Genomic DNA, 19,857 nt, shown 5'->3' on the forward strand with positions numbered 1-19,857 from the left:
TCCCTTCCAACTCTGTTATTCTGTTAATCCTTCACTTACACGCCACAACTGGGACCAGAATTTCTGTTGCTAAGCAAGGCCGTTGTTAAATGAATCATACATGATTTTATCACCTTTTTTCCCCATGGCGGTTAAGCAGGTCACTGCAGTTGTTAAGCGAACCGCATGGTTGTTAAACGAACCCAGCTTATCAGAAGCTGACTGGGAAGATTGCAAATGGTGATCAGCCTGACCCCGGCATGCTGCAACCATCGTAAATACATATCGGTTGCCATGGGAATGCTGCAACGGTCATAAGTATGAGGACCAATCATAAGTCACTTTTTTCAGTGCCATTGTAAGCTTCAAAGAGTCACTAAATGCCTGGTTGCAAAAAGAGGATTTCCTGCAGTTCTACATGTTATGTAGCAAAGAGGTTGTGTGCCAGGTTTCATTCTGTTCATAATTGGTTTTTTGTTCTCCATGACAAAGCCACCCCAAAAGATGGTCTTTTGTGAATATATCGAAGCCTTTTCTCTATCTTTTTCTTTTTCCCCCAGTATCGTACAACTCCTATTCGCAAATTGAGAGGTTATTTTGTGTGCGCTGGCATTGTTTTGCTGTGCATGTTTACAGTACAGATATGCATTATATCACAGTAAGTGTTGTCTTTATTTTTATTATGCAATCAATCCACTTTGTGTCTTTTCTGAACCCCAAGGATTGTCTACACATCCCATTAAATCAGTGACATTGGCCAGTACTTTCTTTCCTACAAAGCTACATTTGAAGAAGAGATTGGAGAGCCATTTTCTCTGAAAGCTTATGGGGTCTCCTGCTTGAACGGGGGGTTGGACTAGAAGACCTCCAAGGTCCCTCCCAATTCTGTTATTCTGTTATTGCATAACTCTATTGTCTTTGCATGTTCAGAGGTTTTTCTGCAAAATTGCAGATTCCCCCCCCCTCACAGAGCAGAGTAGTAAGGAATGGAGTAAGGAGGAAATAAAATAGCAACCCAGGCTAAATTTTTCTTCTTAAGGTGCTGGTTTTCCATGCACCTTTATTGTCTAAGTGCCAAGAGATTTTATTTTATTGATTTCATTAAATTCACATGCCACCCATCTCATTATCTAGCGACTCTGGGCAACTTTACAATGCCATGAACAATTTTATTAAACCATTAAAAGGTTAAGAACGTTAAAAGATTAGGCACCGAAAGTCACACATTAACATGAACTACAAAATAGATAAAAGAGGATATGGAGGCGAGAACCTCTCCTGATCTACTAGCCTCCGTCAACTCAAGGAGGATTTATCTGCAAAAAAAAAAAAAAAAAGCATGAGGCAAAGGGAATTTTCTACATATCTGTTTTTTGCTCCAAAGCTGTGATTTTATCAAATATTTCCTGCATAGCGAAAAGCCAGTTAGGAAAAGAAAAGTGCTCGGGATGGGTGATCGTGATCCTAATTAAAATTGAATAACAAACTCCAGATCTTCAGGGTCCGGTTTTGGTAGAGGAGATTCAGACCTTTCTGGAGAATTTACAGTTTCTGAATTCCTAATCTGCTCTTTCCTTCCTCCTTCTTTTTACTAATGGAGCTGAAATGTTAATTTATATTGCTAGTCCATGTGTGATATGCCATAGGCTGAATAAATAAATCCTCATTATCCCTTTTCAGGTCACAAACATTAGGAATCTCATTTGGGGTCGTAGCAGTCATCATGGGGCTGATTTTGTGTGTCTGCTTTGCGGATGACTGTTGGGTAAGTATAAAAGGAAAAAAGAAGGGAAACCAGAGATCTCTAGACGAGTGTTTCTCCACCTTACCAACTTTAAGATACGTGGACTTCAACTCCCAGAATTCCCCTGGCAGCATGATAACTTACAAGTTGCTGAGGCTGAGAAACACTGCTCTAGATTGCAAAAGGTCTTTTAAAAGATGCATTTTATTAAAAGGTCGGCTCAGATTTTTCAGATCTGCAAGTGGAATGATGCATTGCTCCCATTTGTGCAAATCCAAAAAACGTTGTAGTCTCGTTCTAGACTCTAGTTTTGTAGCAGAAGAGATTCAGACCTTTCTGGAGAATTTAGAATTTCCAAATTCTTAATCTGCTTTTGCTTATTCTTTCCTTCCTCCTCCTTTTACTAATCTAGCTGAAATGTTAATTTATATTGCTGCTAGCCCATGTGTGATAGGCCCTAGGCTGAATCTAGAGTTAGAATTCATGTCATTTTTATCTGCCATGTGGCTATAAGGGGTGGGCTCTCAAATGTCACTTTTAGCCTGATTTCGATCCCAGACAGGCTGCATAAAATAAGCGTCTCTGACTTGGTATCTAGAAGGACCTCACAAAAGGAAGAAAGAAGGGGAGGGAGAAGGAAGAAAAAAAATAAGAAACACAAGTAATTCTCAGTTTACAACAGTTCATTTACTAGCTGTTCAGAGTTGGCACAATGGCACTGAAAAAAAAATTACTTATACGACCATTTTTCACGCAAACATTGTGGCATCCCAACAGTCACATGATCAAAATTCAGACACTTGGCAGCTGACTCATGTTTTTGACAGTTGCCGTGTCCTGGGGTCATGTGACGAGCAAAGTCAGTGGGGAAGCCAGATTCACAACTGTGTTACTCTCTTAAACAACTGCTGTGATCCACTCAAAACAACTGTGGCAAAAATGGTCGTGAAGTGGAGCAAAACTCACTTAGCCGTCTCACTTAATGACAGAAATGTTGGGCTGGATTATGGTCGTGAGTCAAGAACTACCCGGAGTACTGGATTGTAGGAGTTGAACGGAAGCTCATCAGATTGTAGAGGAGGCTTCAGAGGTGTCCAAACAAAGCTGTGGAAATTATTCCTGGCTCTTTCAGCAGTCTAATCAAATTGCTGTTGCCTTTTTTAAAAAGCACATTTCTGGTCCTAATTATCCTCAGAACTGCAAATATGTGGAGGGTGTGATGTAACATCTGTGCTACCGGTGGTGGATTTGCCAACTTGAAACCTTTCTTCTTTGTTGGCAGAAATGCTGCGCAAAGCAATGGCCGCTGACACGCTACTTCTGCCTGCTTTCTGAGAAAGTAGAGACGGTGCCATCCCTCAGGCTTCCTCTGGCCATCCTTGCCCTCAGCTCGCTGTTGATCCTTGCTGTTTTCAACCTGGTAATGCCATCTGTTGAATGTTCATGGGAAAGCACACAGTGGCCCTGCTTGCCCCCATCTGCAATCATGGATGATGGGAAGGCCTTAGGGTTACATCACCATGAGCTCGGAGAGTAAAATGGACATTGCCAACAAATTTGGAGTGCTTGGGTATGATTAGGAGGACATTGACTTTTCTAGGCTGCCCAATCTATCTTTCGTGGGAAAATACAAGGGAAAATCCCAATGGAGTAAAATTCCACTTAGGGTTAGGGTTAGGTCACCAGGAACTCTGAGAGGAAAATGGACATTGCCAACAAATTCGGAGTGCTTGGGTATGGTTAGGAGGGCACAGACTTTTCTAGCCTGCCCTATCTATGTTTCCTGGTAAAATACATGGGAAAATCCCATTGGAGGAAAATTCCACTTAGGTCACCAGGAACTCTGAGAGCAAAATGGACATTGCCAACAAATTTGGAGTGCTTGGGTATGGTTAGGAGGGCACTAACTTATTTTTTTTTCTTTGAAAACTTTTCGCTTCTCATCCAAGAAGCCTCTTCAGTTCACCCTTCTGAGCCTTGGTGGAGCAGTGGGCTAATGCCTCCTTAAGTAACACCAGCTGCCTGCAATTAGTGCAGGTTCGAGTCCCACCAGGCTCAAGGTTGACTCAGCCTTCCATCCTTCCGAGGTAGGTAAAATGAGGACCCAGATTGTTGGGGGCAATAAGCTGACTTTGTAATAATGCCGCTTGGGGGGGGGGCAAAAGCCCTAATAAGTAGGCATATACATAGAATGAAGGCTATTGCTAAGCACATTGATTTGTGCTTTAGATTGTAAGCTGCTCTGAGTCTTCGGAGAAGGGCGGGATATAAATGGGATTAAAAAAAAAACTTCAATCACCCTTCTTTTCCTTTTGAAAACCTTTACTGTTTTGGTAATAAATGTATGTGTTTTGAACTGCCGCCAGAACATTCCCTAACCACCTTTTAATGTCTTCATTAGCTAGTGAGCCAGCCTGATGGACATCAAACCTCGCCAAATTCCAACCCAGTGAGTAAAAATCTGATTTTATTGGCTGGAATAATTGCTTGGGCTTAATAGCAGGTGTAAGCTATTCAACAGGTTCTTGTGAAAATACTCTATAATGTTGTGATTATAGGCTGCACTGACTTTATCTAGCTTTTCCATCTCCTTTCTGTAGAATAGATTTGTTGGCTGTTGCTCACAAATTGCCTTTTTTTAAACAAGAGCTTATCTCAGGATGGAGATTTGCAAATGAACCTTGTACTATTTGGATCCAACCTTGATTGTGTCGCATTTATATTCTGTTGATGCTCTTGGCTAAAAGCCAAGTTAAAAAATCAGAATGCGAATGATTAAAATGAGTTTGAATCCATTGGAAATGTTTATTTTGAAACATTAATCCCATGCATAACTTTTTGTGGGTGTGGGTGTGTCATCTATACAGGCAGTCCTCGAATTATAACCATTCACTTAGTGACAGATTGAAGTTACTAGCTCAGCATGGAAAAAAGGGACTCATTTTTTTCGCATTTACAACCGTTGCAGCGTCCCCCTGGTCACATGATCAAAATTTGGGCCCTTGGAAACTGGCATGTATTTATTACAGTTGCATTGTCCTGGGTTCGAGTGATCACCATTTGTAACTTTCCCACCCAGCTTCCGACAAGCAGGAATTCTGGGAGTTGAAGTCCACAGATCTTAGTTGCCAAGGTTTATATTTTGACTCGCACAATATTTTAAAACAATAGTAATAATAAGCCCTCTGCTAGTAGTCTGACATGAAAACATGTCCACACGATACCCTTACCAAATGCAGTGAATTGCTTAATGACGATGGGCAGGAAATGAGGCACAACTCACTTAAAGGTTGCTTAGAAATGGACATTTTGTGGTCAACCATGGTCATTAAGTCAGGGATTGCCTATAGGTTTTTTTTGTCAGCCCTCTTATATATTTTTGTTAAGTTGTCTCCTCACGATTTTTCTTGTGTGAAGCCCGTTGTATCACCTCAATCATTATTTATGTTTTTCCCCTCTTTCCCCCCCATCCCCCCCCCAAAAAAACAGCTGCCAGGAAACCATTCAGGTATTGAAGATGGATCACCTAGTATGATCTACCCGGTGAGTGAAGAGGGATGTAATATTTTAAAAGTACAGATTTGGGCCCAGCCCTGGGTAACCTGCTTGGACAAGAGAACCTCTGCTAGTACTCTTGACATGAAAACATTTGCTAACTCTCGCTTTAATCCTTCTTTTCTACCAGTATTATGCCTACTGCTGCCTCCTGAGCTTCATGGCGTGTTCCGTGTTCCTCCGAATGAGTTTTGAACTCAAGCTCATGCTGCTCTCGGGAGCCATCGTGGGGTATTTCGTCATATTTAACCGCAGTCCGTATGTCACCTGTGAGCCAGACTGTGCACAGAGGTAGGAAAGAGCTTGTATCTCAAGAGTAACTTTGCCAGGGCAGATGGTGGGGTGGAGTGGGATGAAAACGATAGCGAAGTAATAGTGGAAGAGATGAAAGTTACTCAGGTCTCTGCAGACTATTTTAAGACACCATTTGCCATTGAAAATATTGGTGCCTATAGTTTGGAGTGGGTGCTACAAAATGCCATACGGGGCAATTGGGTTGTTTCTTTGATGTCACTGCTATAAATAGCATTTGCCTTTCTTCTATTTACATGCTTTATTTTGAGCAGTGAAACGAACGTTCTAACAAGTTCGAAATGAGCTCACATTTTCCCTTCCTTCCTTCCTTCCTTCCTTCCTTCCTTTTTTCTTCCTTCCTTCCTCCCTCCCTCCCTTCCTCTCATACACACATGCTTTTGTCTCTCCTTCCTTCCTTCCTCCCTTCCTCCCTTCTTTCCTTCCTTCCTTCTCTCTCCTTCCCTTCCTCCCTCCCTCCCTTCCTTATCTTCCTTCCTTCCTTCCCTCCCTCCCTTTCTTCTCTCTCCTTTCCTTCTTTCCTTCCTCCCTTTTCTCTCTCCTTCCTTCCCTTCCTCCCTTTCTTCTCTCTCCTTTCCTTCTTTCCTTCCTTTTCTCTCTCCTTTCCTTCCTTCCTTCCTTTCTTCCTTCCTCCCTCCCTCCCTATCTTCCTTCCTTCCTTCCTTCCTTCCTTCCTTCCTTCCTTCCTTCCTTCCTTCCTTCCTTCCTTCCTTCCTTCCTTCCTTCTTCCCTCCCTCCCTCCCTATCTTCCTTCCTTCCTTCCTTCCTTCCTTCCTTCCTTCCTCCCTCCCTCCCTATCTTCCTTCCTTCCTTCCTTCCTTCCTTCCTTCCTTCCTTCCTTCTTCCCTCCCTCCCTCCCTATCTTCCTTCCTTCCTGAAAGCCACTTCACTGTTTCTCTTGAGGAAGATACTTTTAACAAATATTAGTGCAAGTTTTCTTTCTTATGCATTCTGTAGTTCAAACTTTTGAACTTTTTCAATCATAAACATGTGTGTTTCATGGAATTGTTCTAATTTGTTCTTTTATTTTCTACTTCAGGCTTTTTATAAAAAATCCCATAGTGATGATCAATTTGTACCTGGCACTCTTTTATATAACTCTGGTTCTGTTGTCCAAGCAGGTATGGATTCGTGTATGGCTTATGTCTGTGTGTACTCCATTTTCAGCCCAGTAATTGGGACAGTTGACCCCAACACCCAGAAGTGTCTTTCTATCAGTCATCATCATCATCATTATTGTTATTATTATTAATCTTTACATCTGTCATTGTCATCATTGTTTGTTCACAGAACAAATGTATCAAATGACAACATATACAATAAAAACTGAACTATGAAACTATGTAGGAGCAGGTCATTGAAAGTCATTGTTGGACAAACATAAAGCTGGATGGTGATGTCACAGCTGACTTTTCTCATTATTTTCTTAACGCACAACTTTAAAGCTCAAAAATTACATTGGAAGAGGACAAGAGCAAAGTTTTTGAACCATGGGGGTGTTACGGTGGAAGAAATTAATCAAACAGATTCCTTTTTCACCAGAACTTCATTTTCTGATGGAGTTTCAACCAGTGCATTGGGTACATCTGCTTCCTAATAGTGGAAACGTATTATCCCCGTGTAGCGATGCACACAAAACCAAAAGAACAAATCCCAGCCCTTCGGTACACAAATAAAGCATTCATCATAGTCTAATTTCCCCCCGAAAAGCACATTTCTATTTTAAACTGCCTTTAATTGTTTATCCCAAGGCATTGCTCTGGGCTGTCCATAATGACTTAGCAATCATTGATATTATTCTTGTTAATAATTTTACTTGTTTGAGCTCTATGCCTGTGAAGTGGCTATGATTGCACGGATCTGAGCATAAATCCCCATATGGAAGATACGTGTCTGTACAAATTTGGGCCTTTTATATTAAAATATAATAAGGCAAATTATCCATCTATAGCCATTACAATTCAGAAAAACGAATGAACAGTGATTTAGGTGGATAAGCTTAAGTGCCAAAAAGTGGAAACGGACCACTTTGTGCTGTTGTTAAGAAAATACAATGCCTTGCCCACTTTAGAAGCACAATTTATTGTTTTAGTTTTGTTGTTTGTTGTCCAGAGTCACTTGCTCATGAGATGGGTGCCTCTGTAAATTAGATATAGATATAGGGATAGATAGATAGATAGATAGATAGATAGATAGATAGATAGATAGATAGATAGATAGATAGAGATAGATTAGATAGATAGATAGATAGATAGATAGATAGATAGATAGATAGATAGATAGATAGATGATAGACAGACAGACAGACAGGCGGGCGGGCGGGCGGGCGGACGGACAGACAGACAGACAGACAGATCCTATGCATGTCTATTTAAAAGTAAAATTTATAGGAATTACTGAAACATGCAAAGTCGGTTGGATTAGTCATTGTATAAATCAATTGTTGCCATAAATCAATTGTTTTCTAATCTTTGCAACATCAGTATGAAATAAACTTTGTTGCTGATAGTTTTGGGAACTAATTCCTGACTCCTTGTTTGTTTGCAGATAGACTATTATTGTCGACTGGATTGCCTACAGAAAAACAAATTCAAAAAGGAACATGAGTCATTTGAAACCATGGAGAATGTAAACAGGCTACTGCTTGAAAATGTCCTCCCAGCTCATGTGGCAGCCCATTTTATTGGGGACAAATTAAATGAGGTATGGAAAAGTTCACTGTGATGTTACATAGCAGATACTTGGTTGAAGGTGCTGGTAGCACTTGAAGAGGTCATTCACTGACATTGCCCTCAAATTAAAAAAGAAAGAATCCTAGGTACTGGTAGAAAACCCATTCTCAGTGACTGGTTCATACAACATATTAAGCCTGGCTCCTTGATTAAGTCACCTTGACTTTGTTTAGGTATAACAGTAAGTCGTAAGCCATGATTCACAAGCCACAGGACCTGGATTCACACCGCAAGCTAAGCCAAAACTATGTAAATCACTGTAAGGTTATTGGAATGTCACCTCATCCACAACTATGGCTCCTAAGCCATGGAGGGCTCTTTTGAGGGAGATGCTACATAAATAAAATTTATCATCATAATACGGTAGAACTCCAATATCTGAATATCTGAAAAACTCAGGAGGATCTTCAGCCAACAGAGCATGTGTGCACTCTTTAAACCCAAGAATACACTAAGGCAGAGGTTTGTCCACTCCAGGGATAAAACACCCAGACACAAACTCAGCAACCCGGTATATGCAGTACAATGCACTGAGATATGTGCATATCTGTACATTGGGGAAACAAAACCAACCACTTCACAAACGCACGGCACAACATAGGAGAACAAACCCATCAGGACAAGATTCAGCAGTCCATCTGCTTTTAAAAGACAAAGGCCACTCTTTCGAAGACAGCAAAGTCCACATTTTGGGCAGAGAGGACTTCTGGTTTGAAAGAGGGGTACAAAGAGGCCATCTTGGTCAAAAGAGAACAGCCCTCTCTCAACAGAGGGGGAGGGATACAACATCATCTAGATAGATGTTTCGACAACAGAGTCCTTTTAGCAGTTTCAAGAAGGCTCCACACCCATTTGCACCACTCAGGTGACCCTCCAAGTGGCCTTAATGAGTCTCTAAAAGAAGGCAAATGACCAGCTGTCTGCAAGGACTATAAATCCTCCCATTCCCCACCCTCTGGTCAGAGCTGAAGCAGCTTCTTGGATGAGAAGCAAAACATCTTCAAAGACAATCAAGAAAGTCCAGTTGCCTCTTGAAAAAGCTCCTTTGGGACAACTCCAAGTTTAGTAACAATGATATTAATCTTAGACAGTTACTTCTTAAGGGCTTGTTGTGCACTATAGATATTTAGGGGTGACGAGGCATCACACACACACATACACACATACACAAATGGCAAATGAATGAAACATTGGAAGAAATATGGGTGTGCTGGCTGACACAAAAAAAAGAGTAGCACCCCTTAATGCAAGTCGGCGTGGCAGGTTCCTTTGTATAGCACCTAATTTTTGACTTGTGCAATTTTGGTGGACTTACTGGAGAGGAACTTTGTGTGTCATTGTTGCCTTGGTTAAAAGAGGTGGGTGGAGAGAGGTGGGTGGGAGTAGAGCATTACGTTGAAAGTGATTGTTCATGAACCTATTGTTACATGTCCCCCAGGACTGGTATCATCAATCTTACGACTGTGTGTGTGTCATGTTTGCCTCAGTCCCCGACTTCAAGGTATTTTATACGGAGTGCGACGTCAACAAGGAAGGACTGGAATGTCTTCGTCTCCTGAATGAGATCATTGCTGATTTTGATGAGGTATCTCCTTGTTGACTTTGGGTTCACTGTTCCTCAACCTTGGCAGCTTGAAGATGTGGACTTCAACGTGCTGGCTGGGGAATTCTTGGAGTCCACATGCCTTCCCAGTTGCCAACGTTGAGAAACGCTTGCTCTGCATATGTAGATTTGCTACTTGAGAACTCGGATGAACCTTCTCCTCAAATATTTAGCAGGGCTTGTTCACCTATGTGATTTAGCCATGCTTTAGTCTTAATAGACAACAATCTGAAACAGATGTTAACGAAAGGTACATCCAACTCCAACATGAGGTTTTGAAAGTTGGTGGATGATGGGTGTGTCTCGGCTTGGGACTACTAACCTTGTCTGAACTGGAAAACCTAGAAGGATCAAGCCTGGTTAGTACAGATAGTCCTTGACTTATAACCACACCTGAGCCCGACTTTTCTGTTGCTAAGCAAGACACTTGTTAAGTGAGTTTTGATCCATTTTACGACCTTTCTTGCCACAGTTGTTAAGTGAACCACCGCATTTGATAAGTTGTTAAGTGAATCTGGTTTCCCCATTTACTTTGCTTGTCAGAAGGTCACAAAAAAGTGATCACATGACCCCAGGACACTGCAACCGTCCTAAATATGAGTCGGTTCCCAAGCATCAGAATTTTGACCATACAATAGTGGGAATGCTACAGTGGTGTGAAAAAAGGGTCATAAGCCTCTTTTTTCAGTGCCCTTGTCACTTGTGAGTGTCATTAAACAAATGGCTGTGAGTTGAGAACTACCTGTAACCAAATAGGACACTGCTAGGGAAATACCAGAGTTGTAGACTTGACTGGGAAACTGAACAACAATCTGGCAGAAAGAACTGTTGCCAAGAAAAAATAAAGGGTTGTGTCAATGAGATCACTAGGAGTCAAGTTTGATTGACAGGGTTTATTATTATTTTTTGACCTGGTTCCAAGGAATCAGTTGGGAAGACTGGTAGGGAAAGAACATAACTCATTTGTACCACATAATATTTGTACCACAGAATGGCTTCAGGTTCCATTCTTTGCATCTTCAGATTGGAAGAACATGGGAGCTGATTCTTCTGACCTTCGAAAGCTATTACAATATTGGGCTAAAATTTATGATCAAAAATAACTGAAGACTTCCTATATTAAGCCAAAATATTGTACAGCATTTTAATTTTATTATGTTAGCAGGATAACAGTTCGTGTTGACTTGGTAGCCTTCAGTAATAGAAAAGTGACAAATTAAAGAGCGTGGCTTGTCTATCGGCATTTTGAGAGTTGAAAGCATTACACCAAACCTCAAGTCATGCAGATTAATCACATGCATTCTATCCTTAAGATATCTGCAAAAAATTGAAAATATTAGACTGAATTCTGTATCTGCAGAAGCTCAACTTGAGTTGGCTCTTTTTTCCAGAAAACCTGGCCTTTCGTACAACTATAAAGAGAGAGAATGGACAACTCCTAAATGCTATACATTTTTTTCCTCAACAGCTGCTGCTAAAGCCTAAATTTAGTGGGGTTGAAAAAATCAAAACTATTGGGAGCACGTACATGGCAGCATCTGGACTGTGTGTGGTCCCTGGTCAAGAGAATAATGTGGTAGGTCTCCTTTTGAAGGGTTAATTCCTCAGAACAGTGTTTCAATCTGAAGATGGCTAGACTTCATTTCCCAGAATTCTTTGAGCTGAAGTCCATACATCTTCAAGTTCACTTCGTATCATAATCTTGAAGTAACTTACAGTTCATATTTGTCCTAATCATACCCAAACATTTTACCTTCTTCTCAGTCTTAAAAGCCCATTTTACTCATCAGTTCTGAATAATCTTCTAGTCTCATATTTCTGTTAACAACTTCCGTCTTCTGTTTTATTATTCTTAAAATCTGCTAATGGACCACATTCTTTCTAGTTCCCTATTATTTCAGCTTGCTTTAAGGAATCTTACAGAACCAACACTAAGTCATCAAAAGCCCTTCACTTTTAAGGTGTTTTTTTTTTTCATTTTTAACCCCACAGCGTTCTCATCTCGTCCTATAAGTGAATTCAGTAGTTCCAGAACTAAACCAGAGAGGGGATAATGGGCATCGACGTCTTTGTCCTTTTTTGTGTGCCTCACAGGGTTTTGTTAGATCTCCATTAACAATTATTTGTGTTTCAAAGTGTAGATCAGGGGTAGGCAACCTTGGCTCTTTTATGAATTCAACTCCCAGAATTCCTGAGCCAGCATGGGGAACTATGGCTCTTTTATGACTTGTGGACTTCAACTCCCAGAATTCCTGTGCCAGCCATGCTGAGGGGAAAGGGAGAGGTTTCCAAGCTGAGCCATGCTGGCTCAGGAATTCTGGGAGTTGAAGTCCACGAGTCATAAAAGAGCCAAGCTTGCCTACTCCTGGTGTAGATCCATCCAGTGTAGATGGATCTTATCCACTTTATGAAGGTCTCTCCAAAATTTGTACCTTCCAAAACCTTAAACAAGAAAGTGTGGTTCAAATTAGCAAAGATCTTTTCTACCTCTACAGCTTGTTTTTCATTGGGTTGCTCCAAATATTCCAAAATGTCCAACACATTTATAACATTATCCTTTTAACTGCTTCTGCCAGCTATAATAGTTGGTTTTCATAAGATACATTTTTGATAAAGGACAAGACAGTGGCAGTGTTTAAGCAATGCATCGATCCTGTAGGCACTAAGATTTTTGCCCTGAAGTGAAGGGATCACTGAATCTACCACTCACCTTCTGTTACATCGCTGCTTTTTCAAAGATGTCATTACATTTTACAACTCATATTTTAGTAGAACATCAATACAACTTCCAGGCTGTTTGGATTTCTTATATAAAAGTTGCTGCCTTTGTTTTTGGAATGTAACCAAGTTCAGACTGACACTTTGTAAAGCACGCTGTGATTTGATCATATGGTTAGCACAACTGTGCCTCTGTTTGTTTATATTAGTACGCCTTGGCTGTTGTCTATTTGAGGAATTCTGGCTGTTGACCACCATCATGTTTTGCTAATGACGTCTCGCTTCCCACCATCTCTTTAGGATCAAGAAAAACAGTGTGCTCAAATTGGCATCATGGTGGAGTTTGCCATAGCCTTGATGACCAAGCTAGATGGCATCAACCGCCATTCGTTCAACAATTTCCGTCTCCGTGTTGGTAAGTTTGGGACGAGGTGATCTCCCAGATCAAAAGAGTGGTATGCTGTTTTTTTATATATAAGGTTTTATATATAAGGTTACTGTCATAGTTCCAACAGATGAAACTCTTCAAAAGAACTTCGAGGCATTGTTTTACCTTAAAGAATCTTTATTTTGAGTAGCATATTGGCACTGCATAAATGACACCAAAATCTGAGTTCCCCTCCCCTGAGCACCTAGTATCGAAAGCACAATTCCCTCCTCCAATTAACAGTCATAAATCACATCCCCCAATTAGCTACAAGCTCTCCAGTTCTCGAGCCCACCAATTCCTTATCAGCTCTGGTTACAATAACCTTCTTTCTCACGCTAGATTTAGTGTTGTTATGTCTAGCTGAACTCTCATTCACATCCCCCTTCCCCAGCATCATCCAACTCTAAAAGCAAAAGGTAAAAGATGGCTACATTTCCATCTGTTGTCAATGCAAAAACATCCGATGTTAGCAGCGTTGACAGTTACACCCATGGTTTTCTCCCAAGTTTGCATACAACCTGTGTACACTTTATGTGATACATTTATTTTCTCCTTCCCCATCCTGTTTATCAGGCATCAATCACGGACCGGTAGTAGCTGGTGTGATCGGTGCCCGAAAACCCCAATATGATATTTGGGGAAACACAGTCAATGTTGCCAGCAGAATGGAAACTACTGGAGAACTTGGGAAAATCCAGGTAAAGGAAGAAGAGAAATTTTGGGTTTTGATAGAAGAAAACGTCAAAAAATAACTATATGTTGAACATGGAGATTAGTTCAGCCAAGCCATGTAGCTCTTAACTACTGGAAAATAAGGGGGGGGGGGGCATCGCAACACCTGATGGGATTTGTTTCTATGATCCATATTTAGCTTTGACTGTGCAGATAAACTTACCGATGTTATAAGTTCTCCTGGAAGTGCCAGCAAAAAAAAAAAGCAGGGTCCAAAATCAATCAAATATTCATTGAAGATGAATATTTCAACTTCTGTCTCGTACACAGGTTACCGAAGAGACGTGCAAAATACTGAAGAGCCTGGGGTATGCTTGTGAATGCCGAGGACTGATTAACGTGAAAGGAAAGGGAGAATTAATCACATACTTTGTCTGCACTGATACAGCCAAATCCCAAGTTTTTTGACCCGAAAGAGAAGACGCGGAGAAATTATGTTTGAAATTTCTGGTTGGACTTTTGTTTTTATTTTATTTTTTAGCAACGGTTCAATTCTGTCGTCTTCTGTAAAGGGGTTTTATGCCGAATGACTCTCTGTGCTGGCGTTTTTGCATCTCAAGAGAAGGAACGCAAGAGGTCCTTGAAAGATGTTTACAAGTCAAGTCTACTGGAGACCATTATTATTACTATTATTTTTAATTCCTGCCACAGGGGACCCAGAATTTTCTGTGGACTGGCAACCGAGCGGATTGCTTGGTTCAAGATGCCCTGCCCTCATGCTTCATCCTTGGTCTTTCATGAGGATACATTGGAGGATTGCGATAGCACTGCCTTGAGCAAAAAATCAGAGGACAATAGACCGGATTGGAACCTGCATCTCGAAGGCCTTTTTTTAGGTGGAACAACCATCTGCTCTGCCATTAAATTGTGGTCCCTCCTCTCATTGTCCATTAGAGCCACCCTCAGAGCTGCTGCAGGTCCCCCCAAAACTGCGCTTCCATGTTTCTCTTCGACTAATGTTTCAAGACTCAAGCATATCTTCCTTGCAGTCCTTCTCTACCATCACAAAATGAATTAGACCTGCCTTGTTTTCATCGCTACTTACCTCATTTCTGTTCTGGAAGGAACAGCCTAAGGGAGGACTTCCCCAGCTAATGCAGATCTGCTTTTCTGGAATTCGCTTCTTGGACTTGGTATCAACGACACTTGTGGGTTTGCGTCCTAAATGTGCTCGTTTTTTGGGGGGGGGGGTTGAAGGACTCTTGAGAAGCCTTTTCCTTCCTTTTTCTCTTGTTTATTTTTTATTTTATTTTATTTTAATTTATTTTAATTCCATTTATATCCCGCCCTTCTCCGAAGACTCAGGGCGGCTTTACAAGCTTAGCAGTAGCCTTCATTCTATGTATATGCCTGCTTATTAGGGCTTTCACACACACCCACAAGCGGCATTATTACAAAGTCAGCTTAATTGCCCCCAACAATCTGGGTCCTCATTTTACCTACCTGGGAAGGACGGAAGGCTGAGTCAACCTTGAGCCTGGTGGGACTCGAACCTGCACTAATTGCAGGCAGCTGGTGTTACTTAAGGAGGCATTAGCCCACTGCTCCACCAAGGCTCTTTGCAAGATGCTTGTCTTTGCAAGATGCTTTTTGAGTTCAACAGCCATTCGGTGGCCTACAGTAATGTGGAAATCCCTGCATTCTCAGTCTAAAATCCAGGCTCTTTCTTAAAGTAGAAACCCTGCTTATATAAATTATGGGCAATTCCTAGTGCAACTGCACGACTAATACTAAAATAGAATAGTGGATTAATCTCCCAAATGGGTTGCGGTATAGAGAAACCATTGGGCCTTTTTTCTCCCCCCCCCTTGGTGTCAGAAACACCTTCATAATTTTAAGCGACGTAGAGCATTATGGACGGGGTCTCCGTGTCCCCAGCAGCTCCTGTTCAAACACTGCACAGTAAGTAAAACTGTCCGCATCGTACTGCTGAATTTTATCTTGTGTAGGTTCTCAACCAAAATGAACAAGAAGCAGGCCAGGTAGCCCTACAGGCAGTCCTCGACTTACGACCCAGTTGGGATCAGATTTTGCATTGCTAAGCAAGGCAGTTGTTAAATGAATCACCCCTGATTTTATGACCTTGTTTTGGCATGGTTGCTAAGCAGGTCAATTGTTGTTAAAGGAACCATATGGTCCTTAAGTGAATCCAGTCTTACCGCATTAATTTTGCTTGCTGGAAGCCGATCAGATGACCCTGAGACCATCAAACAGATACATGCTGGTTGTCAAGTGCCCAAATTTTGACCCTGTGTCATGGTTCCGATAGACGAGACCAGTAAAAAGAACTCCAAGGCAAAAATTTTCCTTATTCGGCTACATAATATCGACATGTTCAAAAGTGAACCCAAGACTGAAACAAACAACGCCCCCCCCACAAGGTTACAAAGTTACAAGTGAAATTTCCCACCCTTGTAGTATGTCATAAATCACAATCCCCAATTAACTACTGGCATGGGCTTTGTAACTAAAGATACAGCCCACCAAAATGCAGCTAGCAATGACCTTGGTTCCCACAGGACCATATATTGTTATGGCTATGATAAAGCTCTCGTCTCCCTCCTCCCAAGTCGGTGGCAACCAAAAAAGGAAGGGGAAATGGCTTCAGCTGATTTTGTTGCAGACTTGATGCCGTGGAGACGCTGCAAGGGAAAAAGTGCGAGGACTGCTTACTTTTTAAAGGGTCATTTTAAGGGTCATTGGAACGGTCACTACCTGCGCTGTGTCTGTGCCAGCCTCATCTATGTCTCTCTCTATTATTCATCTCTACTCTTTATTTCAAAGTATGACCCTGCTTTTTGCCTCAGGATTTCTGAAGAATCCATGGGCTGTTTTAATGCATTGCTAATCTTTACCATCAGCTGAAGGTAGGTTTTGACTACGCGGGAAGCCGGACCACAAAATATAACGAAAACGTGATACATTTCAGGGATCGGTTGGGGGAAAAAAACGTGTTGTTAAAGTACAAGAATGCTACTCGTGAAATAAAATTACCGTCTGAGTCCACAGCAATTAGTTTCTGTTAGATGGGACTATGGAATCGGACACGCAACTACGAAAAGTTGTTTTGTTCTGACACCTCTGATATTGTGCCAAATTAGGGCAACCAACTGAAAGAATGATCTGCTTGTGCATCAAATCTAGAACACACAGGAAGAAAGGACAGCATTTATTTCAGATTATCTCTAAAGTACTAGTGACTTGTCGACTGGTGCTCTTAAGGACTGCCTATATTTTGCTGTGATTTTATTTCTGCTAGATCCATTAGAACACATTTTCGATATAAAGATTTATAGATTTGAAGAAATCGGAGCATTCTCTAGAGTGAGTCTATTAACGAGGGCTGCTCGTATTCCATTTTTTAAAAGTTTCACAGCGCAGTTCAATTGACTGCAAATCCTTTTATGCTAAACCCTGTGTGCACCCTTATTGTGTTCATTATAATTACTGTGTAATTAATATGTGGAGGATGAATTTCCTACGTTTCATGATGGGAACAAACTTCTAGTGAGGTCTTACTATAGATAAAGGACTTTTAGAAAGTCTTAGGAGATTAAAGTAGATTATATTCAAGAGTATTAAGATAAAATAATCCTGGGTAGTGTTAAAAAGGTTGGGCAACTGTCTTCTTTTTTTTGTAATAACTGCAAAGTTAATGTGAAATATTACTTTTCGTTTCTTGTTTTTAATTGTACATTTATTACAAGTTTGGTTTTTAAAATAAAAGGCAGAAGCTAGAATGTTTTTCTTCAGAAATTCTCTACTAACATTTGAAATCATTAGCTTTGACCATTGCTCTCAAAGGTATGTCGACAGAAACATTTGCAGAATTGTTATCTTCTATTGTGCATTATATTGCTGTCCAGGCAACCTGGTCTAAGCTATGCTGCTTCCACTTTTAAAGTTTTCTGTATTAAACATTTCATCTTATTTGATGTTATTTCTTCTGTACTTTATATACAAATATTCTTAAGAATCAGACCCCTAGTCTCTGCAGTACACTTAGTCTGTGGACAGTTTGAACAACAGTTCAAAGTTACAGAAGAACTGAAAAAAGTGACTTTTCACACTTACAACCATTGTAGCGTTCCCATGATCAAAATTCAGATGCTTGGCAACTCACTCACATTTATGACGGTTGCAGTCTCCCGTGTGTGTGTGTGTGTGTGTGTTACGTGATCTCCTTTTGCGACCATCTGACAAGCAAAGTCAATGGGGAAGCCAGGTTCACTTAACAATCCTCTTGCTACCTTAACAGCTGCAGTGATTTGCTTAACAGCCGTGCAAAAAATAAGGTCGTAAAATGGGAGCAAGCTCATTTATGAAATGTGTCACTTAGCAACAGACGTTTTGGGCTAAGTTGTGGTGGCTAAGTCGAGAGCTATCTGTTCTGAGGACAGGGACGGAATTTATTTGTTAAATTTATTTGCTGCCTATCTCACCGTGGGGCTACCCCAGGCAGCAGAATTAAAGAATCCACTTTAAGAATGAAAGGACAGGCGTGTTGTGACTCAGGGCCAGCCTGTGGGTCCGACAGTCGGCTCCGATGTATCGGATGACTCAGACGAGGGGGAGGAGGGAAACGAACCGGCTGATGATGGTTCGGAGGCTTTGCAGAGCCCTCAGCCGGGGACCTCTTCTCAGCTGCGTGAGCCCGAGAGTGCGGAGGAAGATGACCCACAGCTGGCCCTGTTCAAGGACGCCCGACGCAGGAGGCAGTCGAGCAGGAACAAAGAAAGGTTGTGGGACTCCTCGGGAGGAGGCACAGGGAGACCACGCCCTGAGCTCTCTATAAAAGGAGTGTTTGGGGAGGGGCTGGTTGCTGAAAGCAACTTTTCCGCTTGAGAAGACAAGCTCTAGTGTTTTTGTTAACTGCGTAATTAAATCTTGGCAGATGCCTTTTAGCCTTGGACGCTCTCCAGTCTCTTCTTTCTGAATAGGGGTTTGCCTTACTCAAGGCCAGAAGAGGGCTGGTTCAGAACAAGGCGGGCCACTTGGCTATAACAGGCGAAACTTTTCAAAGCTGCCGTTGCAATAGTCGAGGCCTTCCGCTGGTCTACTCGGGATGGTTGGACTATACAAGGAGCTACAAATCCAGAGTTGGAAATTTATAATCAAAAAGGAAAGTGACTTTGATGGGACAGGAAGATAAAGGTGATATATAAATATAGATAAAAAGACACACATAAATATATAGACTGACTAAGGGACGCGGTGGCTCAGTGAGTTAGGATGCTGATCTTGTCGATCAGAAGGTCAGCAGTTAGGCGGGTCGAATCCTGAGTGCCGCGTAACAGAGTGAGTGCCTGTTACTCGTCCCAGCTTCTGCCAACCTAGCAGTTCGAAAGCACGTAAAAATGCAAGTAGAAAAATAGGGACCACTCCGGTGGGAAGGTAACAGCGTTCCGTGCGCCTTTGGCGTCTAGTCATGCCGGCCACATGACCACGGAGACGTCCTCGGACAAGCGTTGGCTCTTCAGATTTGAAATGGAGATGAGCACTGGCCCCTAGAGTTGGAAACGACTAGCACGCATGTGCGGGGGAACCTTTACCTTTACCTATAGACTGACTACTTGCTATATTCGTGAAACAACTATGTTGCTGCGATTGTTGACTGCTATAATTGGATAAATTTGAATTTATCAATATTATACAAGTTACAATAGATTAGAGATAGAGGATAGGGTGGCTGTTGATTTCGACATATCTCCCCCGAATTAGGAAATAGATAAGGTTGTGGTGGAGGGAGATAGAGGGGAGAAAAGAAGGTGGAAATACCCCATAAAGAGTATTTTTATAAAAATCTGGTTAAATATGACAAGAGTGCACTCTTGAAGGACTTTTAGATGCTTCAACCTGTCCCGGAATGATTGGAAGTGCAGAAGCTTTGCTAAGCCTATGTAGCACTTTTGCTGCATCATCTGACAAAGCCAATTTGGTCTAGTGGTTATGCTTAAAGGCTAGAAAGCAGGAGACCATGAGTTCAAGTCCTGCTTAGACACAAAAGCTGGCTGAGTGACTTTGGGCCAACCACCAGGAGACAGTGAATTCT

At 41.5% G+C, this 19,857-nt stretch overlaps 1 protein-coding gene across 1 annotated transcript in view; it reads left to right on the forward strand.

Moving 5' to 3' along the window:
• ADCY7 (adenylate cyclase 7) overlaps positions 1–17,729 on the forward strand; it is a 65,703-nt gene extending 47,974 nt beyond the window's left edge. Inside the window, exons 15-27 of the mRNA XM_083370196.1 lie at positions 540–637; positions 1,660–1,744; positions 3,006–3,143; positions 4,125–4,172; positions 5,213–5,266; positions 5,409–5,569; positions 6,630–6,711; positions 8,138–8,293; positions 9,761–9,907; positions 11,394–11,501; positions 12,944–13,058; positions 13,647–13,771; positions 14,076–17,729. Coding sequence (XP_083226322.1) covers positions 540–637; positions 1,660–1,744; positions 3,006–3,143; positions 4,125–4,172; positions 5,213–5,266; positions 5,409–5,569; positions 6,630–6,711; positions 8,138–8,293; positions 9,761–9,907; positions 11,394–11,501; positions 12,944–13,058; positions 13,647–13,771; positions 14,076–14,213 — 1,455 coding nt within the window. The 3' untranslated portion in view covers positions 14,214–17,729. The remainder of the gene's footprint in view (positions 1–539; positions 638–1,659; positions 1,745–3,005; positions 3,144–4,124; positions 4,173–5,212; positions 5,267–5,408; positions 5,570–6,629; positions 6,712–8,137; positions 8,294–9,760; positions 9,908–11,393; positions 11,502–12,943; positions 13,059–13,646; positions 13,772–14,075) is intronic.
• The last annotated feature ends 2,128 nt before the right edge of the window (positions 17,730–19,857 follow it).

This window comes from Vipera ursinii (assembly GCF_947247035.1).
Source record: "Vipera ursinii genome assembly, chromosome: 10".
Classification (NCBI taxonomy): Eukaryota; Metazoa; Chordata; class Lepidosauria; order Squamata; family Viperidae; genus Vipera; species Vipera ursinii.